The sequence below is a fragment of the Elgaria multicarinata genome, chromosome 3 (genome assembly GCF_023053635.1).
Source record: "Elgaria multicarinata webbii isolate HBS135686 ecotype San Diego chromosome 3, rElgMul1.1.pri, whole genome shotgun sequence".
Taxonomy (NCBI): Eukaryota; Metazoa; Chordata; class Lepidosauria; order Squamata; family Anguidae; genus Elgaria; species Elgaria multicarinata.
This window is the reverse complement of record NC_086173.1, coordinates 37,670,024-37,694,688: the sequence shown is the minus strand read 5'-3', so window position 1 is coordinate 37,694,688 and position 24,665 is coordinate 37,670,024. Positions and strand designations below refer to the sequence as shown.

Genomic DNA, 24,665 nt, shown 5'->3' with positions numbered 1-24,665 from the left:
AACACAAGCCAGCGCAGGTGAAAAGGTAAACAAGGTGAAATAGCACAACAATGCACACACGTGAATGTGACCAACACTTGACGCACTAACGTAAAAGAGGTGGAAATTGCAGATGCATACCAGAAAAAAAGTAGGTGTGATGTAGCTCTCAGTGGGACTTTTCAGCAGGCATGTATAGGATTGTGCTGTGATTCACTTTGGAAAAATCCCAGTCCATTTATCTCTTGGACGTTAAAGAAATCTAGCAATATCATCTAGGAATTTTAACATTTTGCTAGTCCTGAAAAAAAATCTGAGGTTGATTCCTAAAAAAATTAGAAGAATATGCATCTTGGAATATGAAGCATCTTTCCCTGCCTACTCATCACATTAAAACAGTAAGAGCATGTACTGAAGCATGCTCAGTGTCTGACCTGCGTACTATACAACTAATTGCACCTACTTGCTCACTAGAGCATTCTGGAAGCAGTGAGTAGGTATTTGGTCAAGCAGTTATTTTAATTAACTACTTCTTTGAAATGTGTAAATCTTTTAGTCTGTATATCTGATTTGAAACATGTTGTTGTCCATTCTTGGCCTTTCTTAAACTAATAAAGCCATTTAATACTTGCAGATACAGGGCTTCTTCACACAAGCAAAATAAGGCACACATGTGACTATTTATTTATTTATTACATTTCTATACCGCCCAATAGCCGGAGCTCTCTCTAGCCACTCATGGAAAATTGCAAGTCCTTCTGACGATGTTGGTAACCTCCTGCACATCTCTCATGCCTTTCCCCGGTACTTCCATTTTAAAAAAACAAACCCTGTGATATCCTGATTCTGCTAAAATATCTTGGGATTTCCTATCATGTACAGTGGAAGTTGCACTACAAATCACCCACTAGAGGGCACTGTCCCATTCAGGGCTATGAGCAGTGAGAGGAGGTTTTCCATTATACACTACATGGTCACCCCTCTCCAGCCGTATAATGCAGCCCCACTACAATCGTGCAAGAGAAGCAGGAAGCAAAGCCCCAGTAAGGAAACACAATTTCTCCTTAATCTAAAGAAGCCCAGGGTTTACATTCTAGAAGCAGAGATACATTTCTGGCTACCCCTGCAAATCCCTCTTCCCAGGTTGAAGGTTACTCGATATATAGGTGAAGGGGGAATTCCCGTATAACTGCACTCTGTCACAAGTGGCTTGGCTTACTCATTGCTGGTGTGATTTTGAATATACTTTGTGCTGCAAGCTTTGGCAATATAATGTAAAACTAAACAACTTTTCAGATTTTCCTAGCAGCTAGGGTCACCTGCATACCAAATTTCAGCTTTCAATCTGTTGAGGAAGATCCTTAACCAGTTCGATGCAGTCATCAGTCAGTTCATGAAGCCAATATGTGGTGAACAATTTTAACTTTCAGTTAAAAATTTACAAGGCAGTTTACTACAGTAGCCTAAGTAGTAAAAACAATAATAGAGAACAATAAAACAAAATGGGAAACAATAAAAAGAAATAACCTTAAAAAGCCTGGACAATCAAAAGTTTAAACCTGGTGCTTGAAGCTAATCAAAGCAGGTGGCAGGTGAGCAACCATGAGAAAACAGTTGCAAATTCAGGGTAAAGAAAAGGTATTATCATTGTCACCAACCACCTAACTTGTGATGCCAAGGGTCCTGTCCTGACCAAAGTTCACAGGCCAAGGAGGTCGCAGGGTCCCATCATTTCAGCTGTAGGTACCCAAAAGGACAGAAACCTGACCAATGGTGGTTCAGAAGTGGGGACAGACCTTGTAGTCAAAACAACAGCAGTGAGGTAGCAGGTAGGGTTGAACTAGCTTCAAGTTGACAACTCGCTCCAACTAAGTCTGGAACCTAACTGAGTTCTCCTCACCCAGTTACTTATTTCAGGCTCTGCCCCCCCCCCCCCCAAATGGATAAGGATGTTTAAAGGGACAAACCTCATGCCTAGAGCCTTGCACTCCATCACAGCTCAGTTATGTCTAGTCTGACACACATCTCTTTATCAGATTTGGAAAGGGGGTCTTCGGGAGCAAGGGTAGTCTCTGGGTGTGTAGGTTCTGGAGTGGTGCCCGGATCTGTGCCTGGCATCCCCATAGCCCATGCCATGAGACTCCAGGACAAGGGGGCCCCTCTCTAAATCTGTGCTCTGGTCATTGGTCAAAGCCAGAGTCATGAGCACCTGGGAAAGGGCTTCAGTGGAAGAGCTTAATGAATGAGCAGGTTCCTATGGGAGAGAGAAGACCTTTGGGGACTCAGATCTCAAGCTGTAGCAGGTTTTATCAGTCAAATCTTTGAATTCTGCCCAGAAATGAACTGGGAGCTAGTGAAGCTGTTTTTAAAATGGTGAGCTATGCTCTGCCCAATATATTCCAATCAGCACATTTCCTTTCATACCTTGGACCGCTAGAAATTTTCAAGTTGTGTTCAAAGGTAGTCCCACAGACAGTACATTGCAACAGTCTAATTTGGATGTTACTAGTTCACTGTGGCAGGGCTATCTTTACAAGACTTGTGTAAGGGGTCAAACAGACATGATTTTGATTGCAATGCAAACTATAACATAAGATATATTAAAAAATCAATTCAACTAGTGGAAGTTTTTTAAAAAAGCTTTGGACAACCAAAACCCAATATGATTTTATGTTATTTTTAAAACACTAGGCCCTTAAAAAAATCTTCAGGTTGGCTGGAAAACATAAACATTTGGTGCTCTTTTAATTGATTTCTGAACTTCTGGAGGCATCATGTTCCCTCACTTTCATAGGAAGTGAAACCTATCTAATTTTTAAAAGTTTGTCATTGGTACAATGTAATGAGCCCGTGTCCCTCCAGAGACAGTCTAAGGGCAAATCTCACAACCTGTGTACTCATGATGTAACGGCATGAAGTAGCATTAGAACAGGGCGGTGTGTACCCTTTGTCCCGTGATCTCTTTAAAATCAGGATAGCTTGCACAACCTATCTGTGCATTATGACTGTCTGATAGGAAGCCCTTTACCACCTAGTGAGCCTAAGGATATTTACTATCCTGGTAAAAAAACAGAGCTGTCCTCCCATTTCAGCCTCTAACCATCCTGGGACAAGTAGAGCTGCAAAAACTCAAGCCTATTGCCAGAAATAGCACATGCAAAAAAGAGATGAATTATGTTGCTGCTATCTTCCTTAGGGATCTAGCGTTGTCTGTACACGTACCGAAGATGCATGACGTTCAGGGCTGATTTGCAGTTACTTAACATGGTGCAGATAATCAAATAAAATCTTGTTCTTGCTCTGTGGCTGCAAGGCCTCAATGTATGTAACTGAGAAGCCCAAGAAGTCACTGCTATGAGCAAAAATACTAGAAATAGCAGTACCCACTTAAACCTCAATCATCGTGGAGCTGCAAAAACAGAGTTTGGTATTCTCATAATCATAGTTTTTGGATATGCAACATGATCTCCTCTCAAGGCTTTTGGGTCGCTTGGCAGCTGAAGCTGCTTGCTAAATGGCCTTTGGTGATCCTGGGCTACTGCTTAGTGAGGACTGAAAGAATGTTTGGGTAACCTGAATATAGCCAACAACAAAAAAGGAAAGGAAAGTTTTGCAGTTGACTGCCAAAAAAATGTCAACTACCTAGCAAGAATAAGCCAGGGAAGAAGCGGGATGCTGGACTAGATGGACCTTTAGTATGACCTAGAAGGGCTGTTCTTATGAGCCCTGCTAGGTCAGACTAAAGATTCATCAAGGCCAGCATCTTGCTACCCACACTGGTCACTGGAACTCACAAGCAGGGGTTGAAGGCATTAGTTCTCTCCCACTGTTGCTTCCCAGCAACTGGTATTCAGAGCCTGAGGTGTACTGCCTTTAAACCTTGAGGTTTCATTTAGCTAACATGGCTATTATCCATTGTTTGCAATAGCATGCTGCTTGCTTTGGGGAAAACAATGTTGCTTTAAAGAACAGTATGCTATCTGAGTGAATGCCTACCTGCATTCAATTGGCATATCTGTAAATGAACACATATTGCAAAAAACGAAGTCTCCCTTGCTGCCTGTTCACAAGAAAACTGACCCTCTAAAACAGCCTTCCTCAACCTGGGGCGCTCCAGATGTGTTGGACTACAACTCCCAGAATGCCCCAGCCAGGGCTGGGGCATTCTGGGAGATGCAGTCCAACACATCTGGAGCGCCCCAGGTTGAGGAAGGCTGCTCTAAAAGATGCCCCTAGAAGTTTACTGCTCACTGAAAGTGCATTTATCCACTTTTGTCCATTGATCCATTTTTATTGATTCTATTCTGGCTGCCATACTATTGTGTAGCTGTGCTCCTTCCCGGCTCAGCTTTTCTCACTTCCTTTAGGAAAAATATTTTATATGATTCCCCAAGAAAACATTTTCATTGTGCCCCATAAGAAGTCCCTTTCGTTTATAGTCCCAATCTGAATATTCAGTGAGAGCCTGGTTTCATGCTGCACATTTCACTGCTGTGAGCTGCACTGAGACAATCATTTTGTGTAATGATCTGTAGCAGATTTAAGGCTCTCAGATACCATGGAAACTGGGTGCGGGGGCAGATTAGAAAATTACTGATATTATTTATCATGCAAAAAAGGAAAGTTGCAATGTATAAACACTTCAGATGAATCAACGCAACCCTGATGATAAGGTTGTCACGGTATATCATTGCAGAAGCTCATTAATTCTGAGATGGCTGGCAATTGCCAGACTTCTGCGGAGGAGCTGCTTTGGCAATAGGAAGGATCAGAAACACAGCCATAAGAAAATGTTCAGTACCTACAAGGGGTAGGTACAGAAAGACCATACCGATGGGCCAAAAAGGAAGGCAACGGGAGTATTTCTAATTTGTGGTAGTCAGTGGAAGTGAAACTGTTACTACTTTAGGCATGTAAATGAAGACATCAGCCATTATATCAGCGATAACACTGGGTTGTCAACCTATGCACTCAAAGCAGCAAGAGTGAAAACAAAACAAGCGTAGAAACAAGCACCAATGTCGGAAAGCCAACAACCTCTCCCATACCATGTATTCTAGTAGGGACTGAATCAGTTAATATAAGATGAAGACTCCTAAGCATATTAAACAAGCAAAGCATAGGGGAAAAAATGGATACTCACGCTTTAAAAAAAGCCACTCTTGGGTTCACACAACAGGCTAACCCACCCAGTGTGGGTTGTTGTTGAACCGTGAATTGTTTTTTTGCTTTCTGAACACAGTGTGCTTTTCATGGGGTTGCTTGTTAACCATGTAGTGTGGCTTAACCACTCTGAACAACTCAACAAGCCATGGGCTCTCAAAGTGGCTTGTTCGAGAAAAATAAACCACACTGCATGGTTAACAAGCCAACTTGCAGAAAACACGCTGCGTTCAGGCTACACAATAACTCATCCTGTGGAAAACACACTGCCTTCATTCGACACTTTAACCCACTCTGCAGAAAATGTGCTGCATTCAGACAACATGATAACCCATGGAGAGTTTGTTGTGTAAACCTGGCCAATGTCTAAGCTGAGGGCTGCTGTAATGGTTAGCTCAAAATGCTTAACCATCATGGCTTAGCATGTTATCTGAACAGGCCCAACGTGATTTCAGTGGAGGAGTGACAACGGGGCTTGTCACACAACCAAAGAGGGTATTGTACAGGATCTTGAGAGGTCAGAAACAAAGTGATTTCAGAAATGTGGTGCCGTGTCCTTGGAAGGCTAGAGTCTACGTGGTGTCAGGAGTGATATAGAAGTTAATGGAACTGATGGGGATCACCAGAACACTGGGGGCCCGAAATCCAGGGTTCTTATAGAGTACTGACACAGGGTACAAAGGGATACATTCTCTGGGTCCAACCTGGGACAAAACAAACAAGGAGGGTGGAATGGTTTTGACAAACTAGACCATGGAATCAATAGGCAGGATGAATCTAAATCCAATCAAAGTATCAATTTGTACACTACTGGGGGATGTCATGAATATCACAGGTACCTGACTGTTGTTTATGACTTACTTCATAACAAACACAGCTCTCTCAATCCACAAAATAGACACGGGTGATGGGCTTCTAAAAACCGAAGTAATTCTTTGGAAGATTGTGCTTCTCTTGATGAGGAGCACACGTCTAGCCAATGAAAAGAGTGAAGAGAACTATCCTCCTGTTGCAGCGTCCATCCTGTTTACGCACCTTTGCACTGGTCCTTTAATCAATGCTCTGCACTCCTCTGCTGTTGGACTCCTGTACAGGAGTGCATATGTGGCTACATATAAATTTGCAAAGCAGGTGGACAATTGCATAGCTCTCTTTCAGGTGTAAGGCAAATCCCCCATTAGTCTTAGAAAATATGGTATAACCAGGACGTTCTCATAGGAACATCCCTTGCCACGTCTATTTGGGCTAGATCTACACGACTGCTTTATAGTGGTATTCAAGTGCACTGATAACGATTGGGGCACAATCCACATCCCATATAGCGCTTTCATAGTGCTATATCCTGCATTTTATTCCACATTCAGAATGATTTGACACAAAGTGCAGTTCTGGCCTCAGTGTGGGCTGTTATTGTGGCATATTTCAATAATTCTGTGGAGAAGTACTTATTGAAAAGCAAAGATGCTGGCAAAATTTCTTATTGCACTATTTGGGTTACCTTATTTTGTGTGTGGTGGGGAGTTAAAACACATAGCAGACCATAATGAAGTAGTTTCTGTGGCACTTGGATCTAGGAGCAGAGAGCAGTGCTGTATGTACATATAAAGAAGTGATTGCAGAACATTTATTTCAGATGTTATCTTGGGCACCACACAGAAACGATTGGAAAAAATATCTGAAATAAATGTCAGCCAAAGATTTGAAGATGTGATAGTGATGCTGGAGCTCTCTGGTGAGAGAAAGTTCAAGAATGGGGATTAGAAAATAGGCCAATAACTTGGGGGATATGATGGCAATCTAGGTTTCGTAACTTCTTGAACTGTATTTTGAAAATCCAGATGAAGAAGGCTTTCTTGAAAGTGAAGAAGCAAAGGCCCCAGATATCAGTTGATCATCAACTTATGCATATAGTCAGTGTCCTTTTCCTTCTTCCCCCACCCCCATGATTTCCTCCCCTTCAACATATTTATAACATTTCTACACCACCCAATAGCTGAAGCTCTCTGGGTGATTCACAATAATTAAAACCAAAAAATACTGCTGTTTCCGATTCAGCCAGTGACAATACCTAGACCTGCGTTGCTTCAGCAAAGTGGCTCCATCATGTATGGTAACTTAAAATTACCATATCCAGCCATCATTTCTCCCCTCCAGCTAGCTTGTGCAGCTTTTAGCATCCAGCTGCCTAGATTTATTTTATTTCTTTGTTTGTTACATTTATTTCCCTATTTTCCTCCAAGGAGCCCAAAGCAGTATATGTGACCTTTCTCTTCCTCTCTGTTTCATCTTCACAACAACCCTGTGACTGGCCCAAAGCCACCCAAATGAGAACACCAGTGTTCTGTGCCATCTCAGTGTGCTATTTCCCCTCAGGATCAGATTGGCTAGTATATTTCATCTTCCCTCTTATTAAGGCTTGGCTTACTCACTTGAGTCAACTAGAGCTGTGTGCTTGTTAGGCACCTTACCGTGCCACACTTTGGCCTCGTCTACACCAGCCATTTATTCCTGAATATCGCAGTCATCCTACGGGGCCATATGATGTTCACCTACTCCTGCAGTGACCTTGGGTCGACCCCTCAGTTATTCAGGAATATCTCCAACTTGCTTTCGTCATGGTTTTATCGGCTCTCTTGCTACGATCCCAAAGTCTGTGGCTGGTGTGCCCCCCCTTCAAGAAGCTGTTGCTGCTCAAAACAAGCTCTGAGCACAGCAAAAAGCCAATCCGCTGTGAGGGGCATGGGCATGGTTGTCTTTCATCACCAAGTGTTTCTCTTTTTTACACAATCATATCGATCCGCAGGAGTGCATCTTCAACACAGTACCTATCCCCCCTGCATTGCTGTGTGTTTGCACTGGTGCGCATCTCGGAGGAGTTATTAAAAAAAAATCCATGCCCTGTACCCATCTGTCCAGTCCCTCCCACTTCTCCCGATACCCATTCGGAACCGCACGTCCTCCCACAACCGCTCCCCTTTACTTGCAGGAAACTTCCCTTGCGTGTGCCCTATGAAGGACTATCACAGAAGCAGGAAACCTCACAATTATCCCTCCTCCATTGTGAAAGGGCTGTAGGTGTACATTTACCCTTTGTCTCAGCTCTGTGGATCTGTGGAGGACTGACATATATCTTGTTTTGGCGGGGAGGGGAGCACTTTGTAGACTCTTGCTATTTTCCAACCTTTAGGATCCAGTAACCTGATTCACATAACTCACAATGAACAATGGTGCATGCCAGGCACATGCAGCCACCATTTTGAATATACAATCCCCAATCAGAGCAATTGAGGGTTGTGTCATGTCTTGCAGATCTGGCCACTGCGGGTTATTCAAGGGGTAAACAACCTTAATGTGATCGTATTACAAATTGTGTTAAATAACCACAATGGCCCAGCCATGTCATGTGAACTGACCCAATGTGGAGCACAGAAATGCTGTATACGTATTTCTTCATCTACTTGGATTTCTAGTATGCTTGATCTCAACATTTCAGGATACATAACAAAAGGTTAACAAGCGTATCCAGTGGAATTCATTGTAATCAAGTCCGCTGAATTCTGGAATCAGACACAATTTTGCAAACTAACTAACCTGTACATATTTGCATAATGTATTCAGATGGCAGACCTTGAAGGAAGAAAGAGATATAGAATACACATACTGCTCTAATTATAAGCCAGTCTGAGTACATGTTAATAGTACTATATGCTAGTTAGGTAAGTAGACAAACAGAGCTGGCTATTCTCAAGTGAAAAGTATTTTAAAGGGTCACTTCATACACTGTATTGTTTTCCTCACTGAAAGCATTCCTGCAACATGCATGTAGATCTTCATGAATGAATTCTGTTGTATGTACATGCAGTATGAAAGTCACTGCCAATCGCGGCTGCACAGAATACATACACAAAGCAAAATGTCCTCATGTGAGAATGAGCTCACATGCGATGATCTGCAAGCAGCTTGTGTGGGATTTCTTGGATGTACATATTTTCCATGCTTGAAAAATTGTGTTTATGAATGGCAGTATGTAACCCATTTAAAAGGAAATTGAGAGGGGCCAAAAAGGACTCCTATCGTCTTTTGAAAATGTCCACTGTTCTGTATAATAACCAAGCAGCTGAAATAGGCTTGCTGTGCGACTGTACAAGAAACATTTCGTTCTCTGTGTGAGCTGATTGGCCCATTCAATTTCAGGCCTCTTGAAAGCAGGTGGCAACACGCAGAGGAAGTTAGAGATGTAGTTCAGAACAGGCTGGTACCAAAGAAGAAAACATATTCTTTGCAAAGGATGAGTCACAGCTCTCCTACACACACACACACGGCTGGCTCCAGCCTGTAGTTCTTCTCTCAAGAGCCACATCACCCAATTCTGAATAAGAACATGAGAGGCAGAAGCCACCAAGTAATAGACAGCAGGAAAAAATTGTTTGAATACACAGCTGTGCAAATGATGAGCTGTGTAAGAAGAAGAGGCAGTACACATAATTTGTAGAACTGCAAATACAAAGGTCTAGGTCAATCGAGCAACACCACTACTATGAAAAAAGGTCAGGTGGCCAGGGATGGCCAAATTTTGGGTGGCTGCATAATACCCCTCTTCTCTGCCTGGCATGCAAGAACTGCAGAGCAGTGAGATATGTTTGACTTGATTAGTATACCACATCTTCCAACATTTCACAAATGTAAATAGGGATGCTTCTGTGCACAACATATACACAGCAACCCAGGGAAGTCATTAATCCCATTGTACAGCTGAGCAACACCAAGGTTCAGAGAGAAGTGACTAATTTATTTGGGAAGAAGGATCACCACACCACTATTCAAAAATTTAGTTCCCCTCAACAGCTGATGCTCAAGGAGGGAATTCACCACATCTCAGCAGCATGAAGGTGACACAGGTCTCTGTCACTCATTCGCTGAACAGATACAAACAATGCAGTCTAAATATAATGTGAACCCCAGATTTGTAGGTTCTGGTGACTGTGATGGACAGACATCTGTAAAATAAGAAGTTTCAAGAAAGTAACTGTCTTTCCCATAGTATTGGAAAGGGGAATCCACTCTTCAATACTGCCATCTTTCAAGGGGTGGGGGCAGAACGGGGGGGGGGGAACTTCCATGCTTCATCTTACACTGCTAACCTTCTGTAATAAACACTGGAGCTTTGGAACAAGACTAGCTGGAGAGCATTAAAGCTAATGTCTTGTTAGAACAAAGCTTAAGAAATATATATATTTGCCCAAGTGTCTTTTAGAGATATAAATAGCTAATGAATTTTGAGCACTTCTGTTTTATATTACTTACATTGCCAAGTATAAACAGTCCCATTAGTCCTGGAAAATATGGTATGACCAAGAAGCTAACTGAACTAATACCATCAAGGCAAATATAGCTAAGTAGCACTGGAGAAACCAGGCGCTGTAACAAATGCCCCTAATGATGTTAAGTATGTGGTTCTTCATTTTGTCTCGTGACTTGGAGAACAATGGAGAGTATCTTCTGATGAGTTACAATGTGTAAGACCTAAAATATACAACAAAATGATTTTGAAACCATCATGTTTCAGTAGGCTGACAGATTTCAAAAAAACGCATTCTTAGGCCCATATAAATAAACCCCCAGTAATCACCAACTAACACCTATGTAAATTTATTGTCACCTGTATAAAAATGTATTTAGCAATATAGTCTTTCTTGTAGCCATAGGCAACAGTGAGCAGGATGGATGAGGGGGCATCTCTCGATCCCACTGCCAGCCTGGCATAAAAACTTTTTTACTAGCCTGCTAAGGGGCTATTAGCTTGTGTTTTATTAGCCTCTTAGCAGGCTAGTAGCTGGTGTTGGTGGGTTGTTTTTTACTAGCCTGCTAAGAGGCTAGCAGCTTCCTCTCCCCTCCAGTTAGCGTGGAACCACAGACTACTAGCCTCTTAGCAGGCTAATAAAAAAACACTGCAGGTCAGTGACTTTTGTGGGCTCATTTACAAGGCTAATATACAATATTACATATGTACCTCTAGGGGAGTAAATGAGAAATTAACCCCTACATTAATTTTCCTACTGCTTCTCTGTCTTCCTTCTCCCATCTACAATAGGACAGTTTGCAAAATCACCACAGCCCACCATGGCTTATTTAAGCCATGGTGCTTTACGGCATGTGCTAGCAGCCATTTTGTATATTCTGCCCCCAGCAGGGGGTTGCCAGAGTTTGCCATGTCATCAGAACCTGAGCAGCACGGGTTGCTGGGGAGGGAAACATGCATGTTAGGTGCATGCATGATCACGTAAGTTAGGTGTGTCATAATCCCCATTCTTCCATGAAGCTCCCTGGGTGACCTTGGGCCAGCCACCAACTCTCAGCCTGATCAACCTCACAGGATGGTGAGGATAAAATAGAGAGGAAGGCTATGTATACCACCTTGATGGAAAGGCAAGATAAAATGTAACAAAACAAACAAAACTAGCTGGGCATAGAAGGCATGAGGAACACAGGAACAAGAAACATCAGGGCCTGCCTCCAGTTGGACTGAAATGAGAAAGAAAGCAGGGCCATTCCACCAGCTCTGCTGAAAACGTACTTAATTTTTTCCTCTTCCCTGCCCATCCCCTTTTCCTTTGGTGTTATGTCTGTTTAGAAGATAAGCCAAAAGCAAAGAGCTGCTTTCCCCCACCTATGTTTTTTTTCCTTTGCTGATTGATCGCAAGCTGCTTCAGGAGCCTTGTTTTGGCTGAGGACTGGGATAAAAATACTTTAAATAAACAGGCGAATGACAAACTAAGAAATACAGATCAGACACAAGAAGTTAGAGATATCGTATGTGGGGTGGTGAGACATTTCACCACAGAAACCATAATGAAATGATAATAAATCTGGAGTATGTGAGTCTCTGTAGTATAGTTGCCAGGAAGTGGGTACAATATGGTTATACCAAGAAAAGGGCAGCAGGACAGTGCCAAAAGAGGTAAGAGCTTAGTGAAGTGGCATGATTGCGTTAGGGTTGGCAAGACTTTCTACAGTACCGTGTGTGTGTAGCATTCTAAGATAAATGTTGCAGATATTGTATGACAGGTATAGCAGACCAAATCAATGTGGGGTTAGCCATTAAGTTAAAAATACTGCCGCACAGGTTCCCAAATAAACTGAATGTCATTGCCTGAAGATGCCTCTGGATGGAACACATTTCTGTCCTATTCCCATGCTGAGCTCTTCTAACTTTTCCACAGCTCAGAACATCGAAGCTGTTCTGAGCATCTAGTTTGGGGGGAAATTTAAATAGCGGCAGAATACCAACGTGAACAGCAAAATTACCCTATGTGAATTACAGCCAATAGGGCCAACCCAGACATTACTTTAATAGTGTGGTTAGCCACTACGTCTGGTATATTTTAAAATTAAATACCATTAGTGGGAGGGATTTCATCAGGATCACAGCATGTGAAGAGGGTAGGTGTAACCCTTCCCTCCCCAGCTGTGATCCAGTTGAAAATCCCCTCTGTGTGGCTTAGAATGAAGCTCCCATTGGTGCATACGGTGTAGAGGGAGGGAGGGGGCACGATCCTGGACTTACCTGCTTCCGGGATCGTCTCAGGGCGTCCAAATAGAAGTGTAACGTCCCAGATGGGAGGAGGGACATCACACGAGTTGCAGCCACCATTTCTTTTAAAGGTAAAGGAGCCGGAGCGCACTTGCGCTCCAGCAAAAGGTAAGGTGTTTTTTTTTTTAGAAAAAGGCCTGCCCCTGCCCCCCACTCCACCCCCGATGTCCCTGAACTGCCCCCAGCCCAGCTCCTTTCCTCTGCTGACCCCCGCTACTTGTGAGGATGAGGGAAGAAGCTGGGATGGGTGCCCACACCTCCCATGGTCTCGGGACTGTCCCAAGACCATGGGAAGAATTGGGTTTTCCCAGGGTTTTTTTTTTTTATACCTGGAAAAACCCGTCCCTGTCCCCCCTGCCCCCGGGAGTTCCTGTGCATTATTTAGATGCACAGGGACTCAGCCATGACCAGCCCGGACTATAGGGTTGGTGTAGACACGGCCTAAGTCTCACAGCTGCACTGGGAGGCAAGGAAAGTTAAACCTCCTCTCCCTATATGCTGTGGCCCTAATAACACCACCCCACGCACAGAGTATTTAATATTATTAAAAAACAGACATGGTTGCTAACCACACTAGTAAAAAGTAACATCTAGTTTAGCCCAGAGTGATAAGAGGGAGAGAATGCTTTTATGAGTGCAAGCAGAGGAGTATATGTGATACATATATAGGTGGGAGCAGTGCAGGCCCCAAATGAAGGCTCAGCACAGAATGCCCACGGCCATAAATGCAGCATTGTGGGGTTAATGCTCTCTCAAGCCACACAACTAGACAGAAGAAATAAACCAGATCTTCTGTCCTTGGTCCAGCACTTTCTATCGCTAGCAAGCCAGAGTGACACCTACTGGGCAATGTATTCCAAGCATTCACTGCCTTAACCAAATGGAGCAGTACAAATTGGAGGGAGGGGCTGTTTGCTAGCTGCTCCTGTGCAAGTTCACCTGTGCGTCTGTTTTCCTTGCTGCCTAGGTTGGAACACTGCCTCCATGTATCACCAGCAGCTACAGCATAGTATGGCCTCGATGGCCTTATAGACCCCCTCCAACTCTGCTATTCTATGATTGCTACAAACTGCTGTCTTTCCTCCCAAGTACTACTTTACAGACAACCCACAAATCTCAGCCCACAGAATCTGCCCACATAAGCAGGAGTGGAAGAAGTCATTTCTATGGTGGGGAAGATGCATCATCACCCAGACAGTGAAACAAGAACTATGAATCATTTTAAGACAGTTCACCTTTGGTGGTGCATTTGCAACCGATACAGCTTAGAAGGGTCAGGACAAAAAAAGCAGTGCACGCAATGCCTGCTGCACAGGGATGGCATAAAGCTGTAACACTGTTTCTTTATGGCTTACTTATCGATTCCTGTGCCTTCATTGTTTTGTATCCTATTATATTTTATTCTTTTAAGTATGTGTATTGTGTTTTATAATTTTAACTGTCTGAATGGCAGTTTAGCCTTTTGATTTTTTGTAATGCGCCCAGAGAATATTGTTTATTGGGTGAATTCAAAATATAATAAAATAAAAACAAAATTTCTAGTACATGAACCCTCCGCTCCTAACAGCTGAGTTTCATATGGCAATTTAAGTTATAGCTCCAGGATAAACACAACATGTCACTCTGGAGCCTGTGCACACTTCTTTCCTGCAGCCATTAGTTTATAGCACACTGAACACATGGTTTATAGTCCCTTGATACAAGGGATGTGAGCATCAAGGGACTATAACAAGCATTTTGTTGTGGGGCTATAAAATTGTCCCGGAACTCAAACTTGCTTCTAGGAAAAGGTCATTTTCTTCCACAAATAGCACATCAGTTGTTTTTGTGCAAGTGTTACAGGCATCATCTTTATAAAGGATCTCATATGTCATTAAGGCCAGTCCTCTACAACTTCAGAATCCCTTAGGCCCAAACTAAACTTGGTATACAGTTGTGTGAATCTTTCCCCCACCCTGCTATTTTTCCCCAACCAAAAGCAGTTTCAGAAGGCTGAAAGTTTGAGCAGACCGATAGTGGTGGAGTAAAATGCTTAACCTTTCCTCTTTGCTAATGTTTTCACTCAAAAGTGTTCCAGATGTTCGTCTGTTTTCCCCTTCAGGGGAGAAGATACAGACCTGTATCTTTTCTCTAGCCAGATAACCGGCTGGAGAGAGGATTTAAGGGCACCACCCTTGAAGGCAGTTAAAAATAATTTTAAATAAATAACATATGAACAGAACAATGGCCAGAGGAGAAATGGTTACGATCACACATATTCCCGCTTCCTAAGTCTGGTTTTGTTTAATAAAGGAAAGCAGGGGAAAGAAACATGTGACTGCATATCAAAGTGCTGGATTAAATGATGTGCGAGGTCCTCCTAATAATAATTCTATGAGAGAATGCAAAATCCTGCAACAGTAGCATGCTCTAACCTGACTGCAATCTAAGCCATAGTTAGGGCCAAAGTAGATGTAGAGGGTAATTATACCTTTACTATGATATGACGCTCAGCTGTTGGGAGCAGAGGGGTCATGTGCTAGAAATTTTATTTTTATTTATTATATCTTAAGCATGTATTTGCCCAATTCACATATAAAGTGAGGAGACTGTACTTCTCACACAAAAAGGAGTGTGTATGTGCTCCCGCAACTCCAACGCCCTCCCCTGCCTTACCCATTGCACTTCACTGCTTTAAGTAGTTTTTCTTCAGCCAATACTGGTTGAGTTCAGATGACATGCTAATCAATTGGGGGGGGGGGGGTAATAGGAACAGAATGGAAACAACCATTGATTAGTGTGTCGTTCAAACTCAGCAATTGAAAGAGGACCAGGCAATGAGAAAAATTCTAAAGTAGCGTGTAAGAGAGGTGGTGTAGGATGACCATATGAAAATGAAGACATGGCTCCTGCAGCTTTAACTGTTGTTGTTGTTGTTATTATATCTATATGTATCCCACCTTTTGCCCAATACTGGGCCTCGGCAACCAAAAACAGAGACATTAGAGGAACTGTGATGAAGAGGGAATTTCACCAGGTGCTGCATGCATACAAATGACACCTGATGAAATTCACTTTTCTATACAACTGTAAAAGATACTGGAGCCCTGTCCCCCTTTTCATATGGTCACCCTAAGAGAGGGGATCTGATTTTGCTCCTGTCCCCTCCCCCATTTCTTTTTGTGTCAGTAGCAGACCCTCATCTATGCTGCCACTACCTCCATCTTACATGCAGACAGGCAAACACTTTGGCCTTTATTGGAAGTAACTCCATTGAACAAAATAGTGCTTTGACAAAACATACATTGGATCAGGTTGCATATATTCTAATGGTAGAAACTAAGAAATGCCCTTGTCCCAGGATGAAATAGCCAAAAACACACACAAACAAGTATTTCTTTTCTTTCTTTTTTTAAGGATGAAGAATTTCCCTTTCTCCTCAATATGATTGTTGCTGCAGTAAGTGACATAATAGGTTAAAAGGGTAGCAGATCAGTGGAAATTCATTGGCTGAGTTCGGATGACAGGCTATCAACTATTGTTTCCCATGCCGTTCCTATTATCCCACCCCTACCCCATTTATTAGCATGTGGTCCAAACTCAGCCATTGTTTAACTTTTCAAAGCTGTTTCTCCCCCTCCTCACCTTCAAGAGAGTGTTAAGTTGGTAATAACAAGTCAGGTGCAATTGCCTTTGTTTCTTGGGGACAAGATTAGAAGCCATTTTATTGTTTGACATTTTATTGTTTGCTCCTCCCTAAAGGTGAAGAAAACTAGTCCTTGAAATGGATAGAATTACCATGGTCATTCCAACGATGTTACAACCTTCTGGATACACACTTGCGAATATTCTGCAAAAAGTTCTCCTTACCTTCTATGAATCTGCATGTTCAGAACTAGAAACATTGCATCCTTTCTTCACTGTCATCAGTTTCTGATACTGTTAAAATGTGCTATTTTATTTGTAGTTTACAGAGGTCTTTGCTTGCAGAGATTTTTTTCACTAAGTATATGTCACGTTGTGGATTTGATTATTCGAAATAAATCGTGCTCTTTCAAGTGTCCTGTTTTGAAGCTGGCTGTCCAAACTAGGATTATCAGTTCTTTCTAGAAATGCTACACCAGGAATCCTCCACCCCAAAAATTCTCTTCCTTCCTTGCAGCTGTATCTATAGGGGTGCATCATGGTCTTACCTGCAGATGCTCTGTAATCTGGACATCCTCTGCTAGGAGCAAGAATAGAGTGGTATGGGTATGGTATCCTTAGACCAGAACACTGGACTCTCTCTACTAGGCATGGGCAAATTGGTCAGTTTCACTTTCTCCCACACTTACATGTTTTGAATCCCAAGTTCTTTCTTTTCCAAATATGAATTTAGTGGATTTGATTAATTCTTATAAAAAATGAACTGAAACAAAATTCTCACCCATCTGCCAAGTTAAACATGTATAGCTGTACCCAGCATGAAGAGGCCCATGATGTACCAGCCTGGCTGCCATACAGCTGATAAAGATGAAGAGCCAGTCAGACAAAAGAAATGGCAGACCTAATTCAGCATCAAGAACATGGCTGAATATACAGGGATTCAAAGTGAGACTTTTAAGAGCTAAGCACCCAAAGCCCTGGGCCTGGGTGGACAAATCTGTCAGTTCACTTTCTCCCACATTCCATTTTTTTAAATCTCACATTCTTTTTGTCCCAAATATGGACAACTTTGTAAATTTTGGTAAATTCTTATCAAAACCGAACTGAAATGAAATTTTCACCTATCCCTATTCTCTTCCCATGAAGAAAGCACCACTTCCTTATTCAGCATCTTCCCTCTTTTAAACCCAAGTCTTTAATCATGCTTTTGCCAGCAGCTCATCTGAAAGTATCAGAACTTACATATTTGGCGTGTGATTTTGCACAATAGCCTATACACAGCTCCTCATCTAAAGACCATATCACTATAGCTTAACTACACATTTGACGTAATTTTTGGTATTTGTAACTGGGTAAGTAAAGCCCCCTGAGCAAGTAGAGACAATCATCTAACAACACTGGAATAGAAAGGTTGTGAAACACTGACCAGCTTTTTTGTGGTCAACACACAATTTTCCTTTTGTGCCTTGAGGCTAGAAACACACAGTTGTCAAGAAAATGGAGTTAGGGTCTTAAAAATTTCTCAAATTGCTTTTCAAAATGTTTTGTTACTTCCACTAGTTCTAAAATGGAGTCAATACCACTCAGGTTAAAAAAACGAGCAAACACTCACAGTAGACCACCATAGGTTTAAGAGGTTAGAATTTAGTCCATTTAAGGTGCAATCCTATGCATGTGTAGACCGGGAGTGGGTGGGGATGCCTACAACTCCCAGCATTCTCCAGCCAGCCAAATTGGCTGGGGAATGTTGGGAGTTGTAGGACTTTTTTTTCTGTGTAAACTTGCTTTGGATTTTGCCCTTAAGCATTAATCATGCATCACTCCTAGGTTTCCCATAATATGGTTAACAGTACAATCCTTACTTCCAATCAGAAGCAAGCACTATTGAGTTCATTGGGATTTACTGCCATGTTTAGAATTGCATCCTAAATCACTTACTGCTCAATCCTATCCATTCTTACTTGGAAGTAAGTTCTATTGGTTAGTGAGAAACACTTCCACATGTGTGTGTGTGTATCTAAGATTTCAGCCTTGGCCTCCCTTATATAGTTCTCTGCTTACATTTGTCTTCACTGCATCTCACCGCACAACATTGCAAAAAACATTCTGCACATGGAAATAAACGCCCTCTCTGTGCTCCATGTAGTTAAAATGCCATCAGACAAGGATTCGCAAAGTCAGGGACAAGACTGGGAAATCAGCAAAGAAGAGGTGAGATACACGGTCCTCTTTTCTTTCGCCATTTTTGCTTGATAAGAATAAAGAACACTTATGACTGTCTCCACCCCTTCCAAATAAGGAGAGAATGAAAAGGATGCAAAACCAACCCCATTTTTAAACTCCAAAGCGAAAGCTTTGCGCTCTGACGTGGCTATGAAACAATCGGCGACGTCTATCAACACCCTAGAAATGGGGAGTCCTAGAAATGCCCCGGTGCATGCTGGGGTAGAAAACCGCCCAACGAAGCAAGAACAGGAGGACGGAGGAGGAGGCTTAAAGACAAAATGGCCGCTGAGCCGCTTCTCTTCTCCTCCCCTCCGCGCCATATCCGGAGGTGGAGGCAATACGGCCGGAAGTAGGTCGCGTTTCCAAGATGGCGACTCCCTATGTGACTGATGAAACCGGTGAGTGCGGGAGCCGCGGCCGGGATGGGAGTGGGGGGATCTCGGACGCTGGGTTCCTTCTCCCCCCGCCTCACTCCAACTCAATCAAGCACCCCACCCGCCTCACCTCCGACCGCTGCATCCTCTGGTTTTCCCCGCGGCTACGCTCCTCCCCCTCTCCATCCATCCTTGCGCCTGCCAGGCTCCTCCTTTCGCTTCCATCCTATTTTGTGCCACGCCCCCTTCTCTAGGGCATTTCCCCCCTTCCGTTCTCTGTTGCGTATTTTCCCGCTCTACTTTCCGCTGTGGCCCCGCCCTCTCCGCTGTTCTATTCCCATTGAGCCTCGCTTCCGAACCCGCGGAAGCCCAGCTGGCCCTCCAGCAGCCGGGGGCCTCTGGCTGGATGGCGAAGCCGTAGTCCAGGGCTCATCTAGGGCCATGTGTGTGTGTGTCGCTAAGTGTTATCCTTGGTTCCCACATGTGCACTTTCTCATTCATAAATGAGGATACTATTGAGATAGGAGGTGGGATTGGCAGCATTGCATCATGACATATTTTCTCCTTGCTCGGTGGTGACACTACCTGCCGTGTGGCAGCCTTTTTCATGATGTATTACATTATTAGTGATATTTGTATACTGCTTCAAATTTGAAACAAATCCCAAAGCAGTTTACAAATGAATAAAAACAAACAAAACTGCACACACAATACATGGAAAGACATCTAGGTTGAAAGCCTTCCCCAACCTGGTGTCCTCCAGATGTTTTGGACCACAGCTTGCAGTATCCCCAACCATTTGCCATGCTGGTTGGCACTGATAGGAATTAAAACCCAAAACACCTGGAGGGCACTAGGTTGGGGAAGGTTAGTGTGTGTGTTTTTTCAGGGAACAGGTGCAGTTTTTTCAACACAGCCCCTTTTAAGCCAAATGGCACTGGGTTTTGGCTGCAGATGTTTACTGGTTTCTTCTCTTCCCTCCACACCATCACCCCCTTCCACACCCAACACCAAAGTGGCCAGATGCAAAGGAGGAACTTTAATAGTTGTGCAGAAAATGGAATTTCTGCAGGGATGAGAATAGCTGGACCTGCTGATGTTCCTTCCTCTCTGACTAATCAAGGTACAGATTAGTCTTTCTTTTTCTTCTTGGCCTTTTGGTCAAATGCATGTATAATGAATGGCAGGGCTCAGTTTTATTTATTCATTTAATACACTTATATCCTACCTTTCCTCAAGGAGTTCAAGGCAGCATACATGGTTCTTCCTCTTTTTCTGAGGTTAGGCTGAGAGATGTTAACTGGCCCAAGGTCATCCACTGAGCTTCATGTCTGAGTTGAGATTTGAACCCAGGTCTCCCCAGTCTTAGTACAGCACTGTACATCACACTGGCCTGAGTGGAAGGGGCAGCCTGCACCCTCTGAAGCATAATGTTGCTGTGGTGTGTGTGTGTGTGTCTGCTTTTCCACATCACATTAAGCCATTTTGGTGGACTTTTGCCATGCTTTTTGTGAATTAACTATGAATTGTCTTTTGCCTTGCTTTTTGTGAATTTGTGCATTACCACATGCCAGGTACTTGGGTATTTCATCTTCAATATGGGGATAAAAATACTGAGCTTCTTTACAGGGTTATTTTAAGGACCACTGCAATGCAACCCCAGGCATGTCTACTCAGAAGTAACCTCATTGTTTTCAGTGGGACTTACTGTCAGTTATATATAGGATTGCAACCTAAGTGAAGTATTTTGGAAATGTTAGGTGTTGTTCCGCAAGAAATCCGGTTGTACAGTCATCAAATGTGATGATGAGGGAATTTCACATTCTACTTGCAAGTGCTAGGAGTTTGGTAAGATAAGTGACCAATAAAGCATGGTTAAAATAACTTTGGACACACCCTTTTCCAGTAGCGCTGGCAAAACTTTCACAGAATTATTTTTTATTTTCATTATTATTTATTTATCTGCTACATATCCTGCCTTTTTTCCTCTCCAAGGAGTCCAAGGTGTTTTACATGATCCTCATCTCCACTTTATCCTCACAACAACCCTGTGAGGGAGATTAGCTGAGAGCCACTTACTGGCCCAAAGTCACACAATGAGTTTCACAGCTGAGTGGGGACTAGAACTCAGGTCTTCTCAGTCCTAGTCCAACATTCTAACCACTATATCACATTGGCCACACACCTCATTGTGCTGGCTGGGGAATGCTGGGAGTTGTAGGTCCCGTCCCCCCCGTCTAAATCTGCATAGGATGGTGCCCTTAAAAACATGTTTTTAAGAGATCATTGAAAAGCCCACACGGTCACTTAGATAAATTATATAGAGAGGCAGAATGCAATATTATTTCATAACCTAAAATATAAATGTTTCAGGAAAATACATCGCCTCCACACAGCGTCCAGATGGCACCTGGAGGAAACAAAGGAGGGTGAAAGAAGGCTATGTTCCCCAAGAAGAGGTGCCAGTGTAAGTCAAATCCATTTTTGTCATCCAACATTCTTTTTAGTACAAGAAGCTTGCTCCAAACCATGCATTGCCTTTTTTTGGTGCAAGAAGAATGGAAATGACTTAGCTTCATCCTGGAAATGTCGGCGGTGCCCAACAGTTCTGTATCAGTTCTGATCTGTTAAGAACATAAGAACATAAATGCCATGCTGGATCAGACCAAGGGTCCATCTAGTCCAGCACTCTGTTCACACAGTGGCCAACCAGCTGTTGGCCAGGGACCAACAAAGCAGGACATGGTGCAGTTGTTAGCCTACCATTTTTATGGCTCCCAGTTGCAATAACACTGCTTTCCATTTGAGTCCTTCCCTCTGATCCCAGCTTTCCATTATGATGACCCAGGAAGCTGCTGTGTGAATTATCTGAATGACAGAGAGGGTGGAGCAAGACAATTCCGTTGAAATTACTTCTTGAATAATATCCTTTCTCTGCTGGCCACTAGATGATTGGGAATTTTCAATTATTGGAAATGTGAACATTAGATGATAAACCCAAATATAATTGTGCTTACACAGTTCACATTATTATTATTATTATTTATTTATTTATTTATATAGCACCATCAGTGTACATGGTGCTGTACAGAGTAAAACAGTAAATAGCAAGCCCCTGCCGCATAGGCTTACAATCTAATTAAATCATAGTAGAACAATAAGGAGGGGAAGAGAATGCAAACAGGCACAGGGTAGGGTAAACAGGCACAGGGTAGGGTAATACTAACAGTATAAAGTCCGCACAACAGCAAGTTTTAAAAGCTTTAGGAAAAAGAAAAGTTTTTAGCTGAGCTTTAAAAGTTGCGATTGAACTTGTAGTTCTCAAATGTTCTGTTCAAGCAATATGTTCTGATCAAACACATGATCAAGCAATACCTGCCATGGTATAAACAAAGTATGTGAACTCCTAACTCAGTAATCCTCACTTTAAAAGGTCTTCCATAGATTATATGGCAAGGAGTTTAACAGGACTGGTAAACATCTCTCTGGCTTTAGAGACACCTTTGATGTACAAACAAAAAGTGCCCTGAAGGAAGCCCATCAAGACAAGATTCTGTACCTGCTATCCTACCTTCTTTAACCTGTGCTGCACTTCCCCCAGCCATCACTGTGAACTAGCAGGACGATCTCTTTTCCAGAATGTCCCTGGGCCAGGCTGTGACTGGAGGGAATGTCCCCAGATTGCAGTGGGCTCCATCCATCTTAGAACCACAAAGTGGCATGGATTGTTCTGGCCACATGCACGTGGGTGGAAATCCAGTGTCCACCCTGGCAAATTCAGCTGTACACACACAGCCTTGTCACTGCCCCTGCTGCTTTATGTGGCAGTACTCAAGGGCCACGCCTCCTTTGCTAGCCCCAAACTCAGCATTGCAGAAGGTAGCAGGGTGCCACACTCTTGAGGGTAACTGCTTTATACTCTTTAAAGGTGCAATCCTATGCGTGTTTAGACAGAAAAAAGGCCTAAAACTCCCAGCATGCCCCAGCAAGCATGGATGGCTGGCGCATGCTGGGAATGGTAGGCCTTTTTTCTGTCAATGCGTGCATAAGATTAAGTAATCAAATCCGTAGTTACTTGCCAGTGCATCCTTTGCAAACAGCTTCATACTTATGTATCTGTCTCATTTGTGAAGAGTGGAAGCTGCAGCTGGAATCACAAAGGGACAATTTTAATTATTTTTAGCCTCCATCTCTCCTTTCTTTTAGATACAGTGAAGAAAAAATGCCTCCATTTTTCTCCTTCTCCCCCCCCCCCCCCACGTAAAGTTCAGGTATTGCCAGAAGAGAGTTCTGATCTCTTTTGTCCCATGCAGGTATGAGAATAAATATGTGAAATTCTTCAAAAGCAAACCAGACCTACCTCCAGGCCTGAATCCAGAGGCCAATGCTCCGATGGCCAGACAAGCTGCAAAGGGACCAGAGAGCAGTGAAATAGGACTCTCCAAGACAGCCAAGAGGAATCTAAAGCGCAAGGAGAAGAGGAAACAACAGCAGGAGAAGGGGGAGCATGATACAGATGACCTGATCCAGTCACTAGAGAAAACGACCTTGTCAGTGACACCGGGCGGCAATGGGGATGGCAAGCTGGCTGTGGCCGATGGCAGCTCAGGAGGCCCTGCAGGCAGTGGCAATGCCGCGTCTGCTGCAGCCACTTTGGAGAAGAACAAGAAAATCAAAAACCTGAAAAAGAAACTGCGGCAGGTGGAGGAGCTGCAGGCACGAATTGACTCTGGGGAGATCAAGCAACCGACCAAAGAGCAGTTGGACAAGCTGGCTCGAAGGAAAGCTTTGGAAGAGGAACTCGAGGACCTGGAATTGGATTTGTAAGGGGTTGGCATTTCAGCCGGACATAGCGCGCATAGGAACAAACCGTCCCTAGGGGAACATTCTGAGAACTGTGCAACACACAGACCAGAAGATGATGTCTTCAGGCTCCTCCTTTGTACCTTTTTATTTTGTTTTACGTTGGGTGCTGTCTGAATTTTTAAAAAATATTTCTTGCAGCTATTGATGTGTTAGATACCTGAGGACTCTAAAAATGACTTTGCCACCCTCCTACATACCTTTCTAGTTTCTTCCTCCCACTTCTTGTCAGGGTGGGTGGCTGGGAATGTCGCTTGGCACAGTGGGGCTGACTTTCAGAGGCACCCAAATGGGTGGAGTATTCTAGATCTTCTCCCTGCCCTTGTGTAATACTCAACACTGTTGTGTTCTCTGTAATGGTCGCTCCAACTTCCACCTTCTTCCTCCTCATTTTTAAAAAGAATGCAATAATAAAAATTGCAGTAGTGACCTCTGAGTCTAGGGTATAAATATTTTCTCTCCCTTTTAAGCCAAACAGCTTTTTGGGGTCAAGCTGATTTTTAAAAAATTATTATTTCTTTATGGGATCAATATTTGTATGAATGTTCCTTTCTTTAGCTGGTGGAGAATTCAATGATATTGTTCTCGGTGTGTGGCAGCTGTGAAAAAGGCAAAACCCATGCAAGGGATCTTTAGGAAAGGAATCTAAAATAAAGCTGCAAATATAATCTGTGGCAGGGTGGGCAAAAATAAATCTCTAAATGTTTTGGACTTCAACTCCCAGCTTTTCTGACCATTGGCCATGTTGGCAGGGGCTTCTGGGAGTTGAAGTCCAAAACATCTGGAGATCTACCTTCTGCTTATGGTGCATCGCTGGTGGCATAGCGTGTGCAGTTCTGGTCGCC

At 43.1% G+C, this 24,665-nt stretch overlaps 1 protein-coding gene across 1 annotated transcript; it reads left to right on the top strand.

Moving 5' to 3' along the window:
* The first annotated feature begins 18,861 nt into the window (after positions 1–18,861).
* PYM1 (PYM homolog 1, exon junction complex associated factor) lies at positions 18,862–24,301 on the top strand. The gene is given in 4 exon segments (XM_063123175.1): positions 18,862–18,877; positions 18,880–18,981; positions 21,331–21,424; positions 23,271–24,301. Coding segments are annotated over 4 exon segments (726 nt in total). The 3' UTR covers positions 23,785–24,301.
* The last annotated feature ends 364 nt before the right edge of the window (positions 24,302–24,665 follow it).